The 8,949-nt window shown below is 44.5% G+C and overlaps 1 protein-coding gene across 1 annotated transcript; it reads right to left on the bottom strand.

Annotated features, from left to right (window-relative positions):
- Positions 1-6,249: 6,249 nt before the first annotated feature.
- LOC114455058 (trace amine-associated receptor 13c-like) lies at positions 6,250-7,338 on the bottom strand. The gene is made up of 2 exons (XM_028436065.1): positions 7,169-7,338; positions 6,250-7,084 (listed from the first exon to the last, which is right to left on the bottom strand). Exons 1-2 carry the CDS (start codon positions 7,336-7,338, stop codon positions 6,250-6,252), a joined length of 1,005 nt encoding a protein of 334 aa, XP_028291866.1.
- Positions 7,339-8,949: the final 1,611 nt, after the last annotated feature.

Below are 8,949 nucleotides of genomic sequence, written 5' to 3' on the forward strand. Positions count from 1 at the left end.
GAAAGGTGAATATTTTCGCAGAATATTACAGCAAGCCCCCCACCACGTCCGGTTGTGCGGGCCTTTTCCAGGTACGAGTACCCAGGGGGGCATGCCTCATTGAGGACTGAGTAGACCCCAGGCTGTTGCCAGGTCTCAGAGAGGCACGTAATGTCTATGTCTTTATCTAAGATGTGGTCATACATAAGTCCGGATTTATTTGACAGAGACTGAACGTTTAGTTGTTGTAGTGTGAGATGTGTTTTTGAGTCCAGTTTTTTTAGTGAGCGGAGGAGAGTGAAATCCACTCCGGGTTTTCTGTTAACTGTACCTGGGGCGGCGGCGTTCTGATGACGTAGCTGGTGATGACGTGACAGCTGTGCGACGGGACGTGCTGGAGACCAGAGGGACGCAATGGAGCCGCAACCGCCGTGTCTGTTCACAGTGAACCGGCGGCCGGATCCCCGGTGGATGTAGCGAGGCCTGTAATGCAGACCCAATTGCAGTGGAGCTTGGGTGTTGAAGAGCCCCCAGATCCGCGCTAGGCCTTCGGACCTCACGATGTGCGGAGAAACACCGGCGCTAGCGGTTAGCCATAAAGCCGGCGAGCAGAGACTGATGACGGCGGCCATGCAGGCGGCGATAATCCCCAGACTCCACAGCAATGCAACTCCACGTATTGAAATCCGTTGGGTTAGGGTTATAGAGCCCGGCTGGATCATCCACCACCAGAGCAGCGGCCAACAACAGTAGCCAGTAGCGAACCCACGATGGCACAAGGGCTCGGGGCACATGACCGGAGGGGGCCGCCTGGGTCGTGTCAGCTCTGACCTGACAGGTAAGTCATCATCATCATGGGCATTCTGATAAAAATGTCAGGGGAGGACGGATTTTGCAGATAAGCGGCAAATAGTCAGCGCCAGCGTCCTCTCCGCGTGACCATCCGAGTGGGCCCGAGTAGTCAGGCTATGGCTGAGTATGGCTTATACTACAAGGCTCAAAATTCACTCAATTCATCGGGGGTGGGGGCTGAGTTAGTAATCTGAGTTTTGTGGTGTAATTCCAAAGTCAAAGGGGGTTAGCTACAGATCTTGTGTCGCAATCAGCTGTTTAACTATTGGATGGGGGAGGGGAGGAAGCTGGTCCTCGCTACAGACACGAAGGTGCTAGAACAAAACTAAAGACATTATTGGATTTGTCTCACCTTGTACTTTTGGGAATGAGGACCCTTGGTGCTATGCACCCTTGCATTGCAAAGATAGGCCCGGGAAGGTTCAAGAGGGACAGGGCCTCAATATGTTGTACAACCCCCCAGGGGCTTTCCAAAGATGCCCCAATGTAGTCCGTCATTTAGGGTACTCAAGTTAGAATGCTTCAAAAAGTGGATTGGTGGGCTCTAGTGGTCAAACGCAGGCAGCTACCTGTTCTGGACTTGCCTGGACAAGATCTTTCCAAAGAGGTCTCATTTGTGCAAATCGGATGAAAACTGCCCAAGTTGTGAACCTGGGGCCCTAAATCCAGGATCCTCTAAGGATTCAAGACCTAATGGGGGTGTTTTTGGAGAATTTCGGAGAACTTGAGAGAGGAACCTGATGTCCACATATGTTGTAAACCGCTGCTAGGCCTTTCCAACTGTACCTTTTACTTGTCTCTGTGACATTTCATTTCATGGTCCAAGAACCCCCAACCTTTGGGGGATTCTAGCTCCCCAGGGCAGGGTGCCAGAGCGTTGGTTCTACCACGGCTGTACTTGACGTGACGAGACCTTTCCTTGGATCTTTCATTTGATGGGATCGGAGCAAGAATGAGGGTTAGGGTTAGGGTTTCTATTTGCTGGGGGGGTGGCGCGAGATGTTCCAGTGGTTGCAGTCACTGTCGGCCGCCTGGTAGGTCTGTCCTGCTATCTGCGGACCGGTGGGTCGGTCCGGTGCACCCTTGACTGGAGGCTGCTGTTCCGCACCGGGTGTGTGCCGTTGGAGTGCCTCCTTCTCGTGGTGCAGGCCGCTGGTCGCTCACGCGCCAGTGGGGGGCGCGCTGTCCGGTGGCGGCGGGGACTGGGCTGTTGTCCTTTCGCTGTCTGGGGCTGTGCAGTCCTGCTGGACTGTGGCCAGTTCATGGGCTGTGGTGGGGGCTCACCTTTGGGGGTTCCCGGTCCCCGGGGGCGCTCTTGGGCTCTTAGGGGCGTCTAGAGGGCTGTTAGGCCATGGGGGGGTTGGCTGGGCTCCCTGGACCCCGCTTTTTCTTCTAGCCTGGCTGCATCTTCGGGTCCGGGACAGCGCTTGGGTTTGCAGTGGTGGTTCTTGCACATACATTGGTCTATGATGCACTGGCATGCCTTGGACTGTGGGATAAAACTCGCAGTGGGCTTAACTTTAGACACGTTGATCCTAAATACCTGTTTTAGGTATTACCACTCACTCCTACCCTCTGTCCACAGCCACCATCATTATACCTAAGCTTCATGCTTATCACCAGACTGGCTTGATTACACAACACAATAAGCACAACTGCAACTTCACATCTCACCCTTACTTTACAATAATCAACTCAAAATGGCCCCCGATCAGGCCAATCGGAAGAAGTGCCCTTTAAGAAAAATACCTCCCTCGTGGAGGGGTGGGCCCGGGAGCGGGGCTAACCCAAAATGAGCCCAATTGGCCATCTTTTGTCCGAAGTTGCATCTATCGTTCAAATGTATCCCACATGGAATAAAGAGTACCCCTTCGTGGAAGTCCCTGAGGGGGAGACTTAGTCCACGAGGGAGAAAGTTCCCCTCAAGTCTTCCTTGAAGGAGAACCCCAAAGTGTTTTGGGGTACTTTAAATCTTTAAGGAAGACACGTAGTGCATTTGAGCAGCTCCCTCGCGGAACTTTTCCTGGAGGAGACCTGGGTAAACACCCTCACTGCAAATAACAGAGGGTCAAGCTAGTGATCCCAATTATGTTCATCATCACTAATGAACATGATCATGTTTTTCAAAGTCTTATTCAAATGCTCCACAAGCCCATCGGTCTTTGGGTGATACACAATAGTTTGAATAGATTTAACCCCTAGTAGTCTGTACAGTTCTTTTAGTGCACCCGACATGAACAACGTGCCCTGGTTGGTTAGAATTTTTTTCAAAATTCCAACCCTGGAGATGACATGAAACAGTGCCTGAGCCACACTCCTTTTATTTTTATTTTATTTATTCAGTTTATTTCCGACATGGTTACATTCACTTTTTTTTTTTTTTTTTACATTTTTTTTTTTTTTGTACATGCCGAAAAAGGAGACGAGAGAAGCAGTTTGCTTATCTGGGTCCCGTCCCCTGTTTTACCATCGCAAATTTACATGGGTTTACGTGTCTCTCTGGTCAAACATTCTTAGAGTTGTTCTGAACAGTCCTTTTTTGTGTATTCACATCTGTAGTCAGTGTTGTCTTGTTTTTATTCCTCCTCCTCTCTATCGTTGTTCGTGTTGGCCTTGTTCCCTGCCAGACGTTGTTAGCATTCCTCCAGTTCAAGAATAGTTCCTCTTTCGAAGGTGTTTGGAAGGTTTTTCCCTTTTCATCCATAATGCCACCACTGGGGAATGTCTCTTTTGGACACACAAGTTTGCAGCTTGTTTTTTTCTCTACATCAAGGCTAATCCAGCTGTTGTCAGCTCTATTGGCAGTGTTGTATTCTCCACTGTCAGATCCAACTTGTATAAACACATTATTATATCCTAGTTCACAAGCAAGGTAGTAATTTCATTGTATTATATCTTAGTTCATAAGCAAGGTAGTAATTTCATTGTACAGGAAAACGTGTTTCTAACTGCATTTATGACAATAAACACTTTGAATTTAAATTTGATGTAATCCTTAATCACCCCACCACCTAGCAATTGAAATGAATAAATGACAGACCTTTTTTACTCTTGGTTTCCACAATTAATTCAGTCTCCGTAAAATAATCACAGTATGAGTTTTGTTTCCAGTGTTTATATTGATCTGGGTCCATATCCATGATTACCATCAGTAATGTTGTTGTTTAGGTGGATCCTTCGTATTTTCCCAAGTCTTCCATCGTTTTGATGAGGATTGGTTTTCCGTTCTCTTCTCCGAGTGGTGTGATGTAAATTTTGCAGTTCCTTGTCCACGTCCTCACAATTTGTCCTCCTTTTTTTATTTGGCGTGCCTTCCATGCAATGCTTGCATTTTGTTTCGTCAGGTTTTCATTGATGTACACCTTCGTTCCCTTGAGTTTATTTCCTTGCTTCAGTTGTTCTCCTTTGAATTTCATATTCGTGAAGGTGATTTTTACAGCTCTGTTATCATTTTTCTTTGGCAGGAGATGGCAGGAGTTGATGTTGTCAGGGTTCAGGACAATGTCCTTCGACTCCAGGTAGTCAATGACCTGTTGTTCAATCGATTTTGTTTCTTTGTCACTCGCGTAACTACTGGGTTTTATCTTTAGGCCTGTGATGATGACATCTTTCTCTCTTTCCTTTTGTTCCAGCTGTTCAATCCTGGCGTTCAACAATTTGATCTCTTCAGCATTTCTTTCATTCTTTTCTTTCAGTACCTTTGCTTCGCTTTGTAGGTTTTCCAGTGAGTTTTCCAGCGTCTTTTCCAACGACTTTATCTCGGCAGATAGGTTTCGTAGACCCTCGCATATCATCTCCTTGACCTCTTCCAAACCCGAATTGGGTTCTGAAGGGCTTCCCTGCGGTTTTTTCACCATTTTCCTTCAGTCTTGGGCCAATTTTTCAGGCTGTTCAGCTGTAGCCAGCTGTAGCCAAGGTCGTGTTATCGGAGCGAATGAAAAACACGTCTGCTCTCTCCAAAGACCAGAGATTTATTTTATGTTTGCAGAGATGGTGTGCAGCGGCACTGTTTTAGGATATCGGGTTGCATAATCTACTAAGAATAATACAAAGCGATATACCCATGTGATCTGGTGAAATGGCCTGATCAGATTAATTCCTATACTTTCAACGGGACCTCCATTAATGGTAGGTTCATAACAGCAATACCAAAAGCACAGGAGCACAACTTTTGTTTACTTTTACTTGAGTTGAGTTTTTTTGGAAGTATTTTATTTCACTACATTTTAATTTGCATCTGTTACCGAGTAAAAATATTGACATGAACAAAAATGAAATGGGTACTCCATATATTCACTGTTTTATGTTGTTTATTATTGTCATATTTAGTGGTGTATGTATGTGTTGAATGCTACATGGCTGATGGGATGTGATGCACTATCAAACTATAGTCATGGCTTACAGAGCAAAGATGAGCATTGTTCGACCACATGTGAGGACAGCTACTGCTTCACTGCTCAGCATCACATTTACCATTTTTATTTTAGTTCAACCCAAAATGTTAAGATAATGTTAGGTTTTTAATCATTAAACAAGGAAAAGCTTTATATCTGTAAATATTGGAGCTTCAGGATTTATTACAAACTGTCCTCTGTCTTTTCCCTGTTCATTCCATTGTTAAATAAGATAAAAACTCTGCTGGACAAGGTTTCATGAAGCAACGTTTATTTAGAGACCAATGTGAGAATAAGCTCAGAGCTACAAACAGCGTTACAGTGCGCAGGTTGATAAATAAAAACACAAGACAATCAACTCATTAATCACAATCAGGTCTAATAAAGAGACAGTGATGTTATATTTAACATATAGGCTCCGTACATCACCACCAGGAATCAAACACACCTTTAAAAAAGAGCCAGGCAGCATTTCTGATTTACTCTGGACTTTTAGAACCAGGTTGACTCATTCCTGGTTCCTGAGGGTGACTGTTCTGCATGTTCTTGATGACCCTCTGCTCCAACATAAATACATCTAAAGTGCATTCACCTAAACAGTTCAGCTGAACATCTAAAGTTCTGCTCAATACATTCAGGTGTGTTAAAGCTGAGAAACACTGAAAACAAGCTGGACAGCAGCTCTCAAAAATCAGGAACAAACACTGATAATCAGTGAAGGACACATAGAAATGAGCAACATTAACCTGGTTTAGAATTAAACAATCATTGGTTTAAACTTTACTGCACTAACAAATAAAAATTATTTATTTTGGCATACAAAATGCTGGAAATTTTGTAATTGTTTAAAGCATTAGGGGCCTGACTGTAAACAGCCTAAATTAGAAAATAAATATGGTACATTATGCCCTTGACAAACTTAAGGAGTCAGTGTGTTTCTCCTGTAGCAACATTTGATTTGATGACACATTAATTTTTTTTGTTGTCAAATTAAACATGATGATGGAAAACAAAGGCTGCTTTGTCAGCGTTTCCGCTCTCTGTGCAGCAGGTTAATATCACTGGAGCCAGGCTTCATTATCTGAAAGGTAACAATGAGCTTGATGGACTTTCTGAACCAGGGGTAAAACAGTGCATAGATCAGAGGGTTGAAAAAGGAGTTCAGGTAAAACAGACAAATCACAAAAGCCAAAGTGGAAGCATTTAAAACAGAGTCTGCTCCAGTAATAGAAACACAAAAATATGGACAGGTGCACAGGAGGAAAACCACAATGACAACGCTGATTGTGCTGAAAGCTTTAAGCTCAGATTTCTTTGTGGTGAATTGGGACTCGTGTGCAGGTCTCACAGATGCAGCATGAGAACGCATAGAATGAGCATGAGACAAAGCCACCACAAACACCCTCAGAGACATCAGTACGATGACAATAACAGGTCCAATAAATGACAGGATAATCTCTACAATGCTACCAACATAACTGATAACTACTACACACTCCCCAAGGCACGTGCTGTACTGGCCTGGTTGTTCCAGGTTATCTTTAAGAAGAAAAGTGTGAGAGATGACAGACATGATCCAGCACAGAGAAACACATACTTTCACTCTGTTTGCTGTAACTTTAGTGGGATACTGCAGAGGTTCACACACTGCCACGTAGCGATCCACTGAGAGCAGAACCATTGTTCCTATTGAAGCTGAGGTGAAGATAAAATCCAAATAATAATACACACTACACAACAGTGCCCCAAACAACCAACAACCATCAATAAGTGATATTTGGAAGATCATAAGGATGCCCACAAAGAAATCTGAGATAGCCAGAGAGAGGAGGAGGAGGTTGGTGGGAGTGTGGAGCTTCCTGAAAAGTGAGAGATAAAGAAAAGTCAGATCAGATTTTATGAAAACAGAACCTCCTAAACACTGTGAAAGAATATTTAAATACCTGAAGTGTGAGATGGAGATGATGACCAGAAGGTTGAGGTTCACAGTCATCACAGAGATGGAGGAGAGGGTGATATAAATCAGCACAGAGACTGAGTGAGGACGCACGATCCTCCTGCACGATGAGTTAAGATTTGAAAAGCAGAACTCAGCGTCATCAACGGTTTCCATCTTTGACCCCTCTGCCTCTCACTCTAATGTTGCACTGATTTATAAAACCTTTTTTCTTATTGCTACGCCCTCCTTTGATCTGGTAACTTCCTTTTTGAATGAATATTTAGATGATTTGACCTCTGGGTTGTTTTTGCTTATTCTGTAAGGTTTTTGAAAAAACCATCCACAAATTCCAATTCCAGAGAAAAGAGAAAATGTTGTGAGCTAAAATGCTCTGCTTAATCCTGTAAAAGGCAACTTTAAAAAAATTAAAAATATTGAAGTTCAACAAATGTAAAAAAAAAATTAGCACAACACAATCTAGGACTCGGATGGAAAGTGGAGAATTGTGGCGATGGTGGCGCTGGAACATCTCCAACGAAGACGAAGGAATGTCTCAACGCCGCCGCAGCCGATAGCAGCACCCCCGACGAAGCTAGGGCCCGCGGCAGGAAACGACCTCATTGGGCTATTTCACCGGAGCACACTGGGTTATCGCTTTTTTAGTCTTAGTAGATTATGCAACGAGATATTCCAAATCAGTGCCACTGCACACTATCTCTGCAAAGAGGCACAGGCACAGTTTCAGGACATTTACCGGGTTGGAATTACAAAAGAAATTCTAACTAACCAGGGCACATTGTTCATATCCCACACACTTCAGGAAATATGACTTACTGGGGGTTAAATGTATTCACTGACTGATCACTGACCTATCCCTCTGTTATTTGCAGTGAGGGAGGTTCCCCAGGCCTCCCCAATTTTTTTCCTTTGAGCTGCTGTACAGCAAGAAACCATGGAGGGTCTTGGACCTGTTAAGAGAAAACTGGGATGAAGGTCCAAGTTCCAGCAAAAATAAAATACAATACATGTTTAACCTGACCCGTCACGTGATAATCTGCTCCAGGCCCAACAGCGTCAGATGAGCCTGTATGACAGAGCGGCGGAGCTTTGTCACTTTACACCGGGAGAAAAGGTGTTTGTATTACTCGCTACATCCAATTCTTAATTACTTGCTTAGTGGCAGGGGCCCTTTGTGGTCACACGGCGAGTGAAGTGGATTATGAGTGAGAGGCGGAGCACGACAGATCTACTACCTCAACCTCCTGGAATGAATGCGCAAGGCAGATCCTGTTTTCCTTGTGTCAGCGATTAAAGGGAAAGATGAGTTGGGACCTGAGGTACCAAAAACTACGACTCATGCTTCACTTCCCCTTGATGAACATCTCTCACCATCACAGAAAGCAGATGTGTATAAGTTGCAGGCAAAATTTACGAATGTGTCCTCCCCTCTACCCGGACGTACAACGTTCATTGAACATAAAATAAACATGCACCACGGGTTAACGATAGGTTCTCTGCCTTATAGTTTACCTGAGCATTAACAGGAAGTAGTGGCGATGTAGCAAATGGTTATAATTGAACAGTTCCACAGCGCATGGAGCAGCCCAATTGTTCTTGTAGCTTAGAAGGATGGGTCATTGCATTTTTGTGTAGACTATTGTGAACTGAATGAACTATCACGGTTTAATGCATACCCTATGTCCTTGGGGTCGACGAGCTCCTGGTGGATACCAGTACCAGTTGGGTACTGCTCGCTTTTTTACAATGCTGGATGTAACCATGGGC

Source organism: Gouania willdenowi, chromosome 21 (genome assembly GCF_900634775.1).
Source record: "Gouania willdenowi chromosome 21, fGouWil2.1, whole genome shotgun sequence".
Taxonomy (NCBI): domain Eukaryota; kingdom Metazoa; phylum Chordata; class Actinopteri; order Blenniiformes; family Gobiesocidae; genus Gouania; species Gouania willdenowi.

Bases quoted from the DNA above. Each gene is read 5' to 3' on its own strand.
- LOC114455058 (XM_028436065.1), bottom strand. From the start codon at position 7,338: ATGGAAACCGTTGATGACGCTGAGTTCTGCTTTTCAAATCTTAACTCA. The intron at 7,085-7,168 runs GTATTTAAATAT...CTCACTTTTCAG, and splicing joins ATCTCCATCTCACACTTCAG to GAAGCTCCACACTCCCACCA.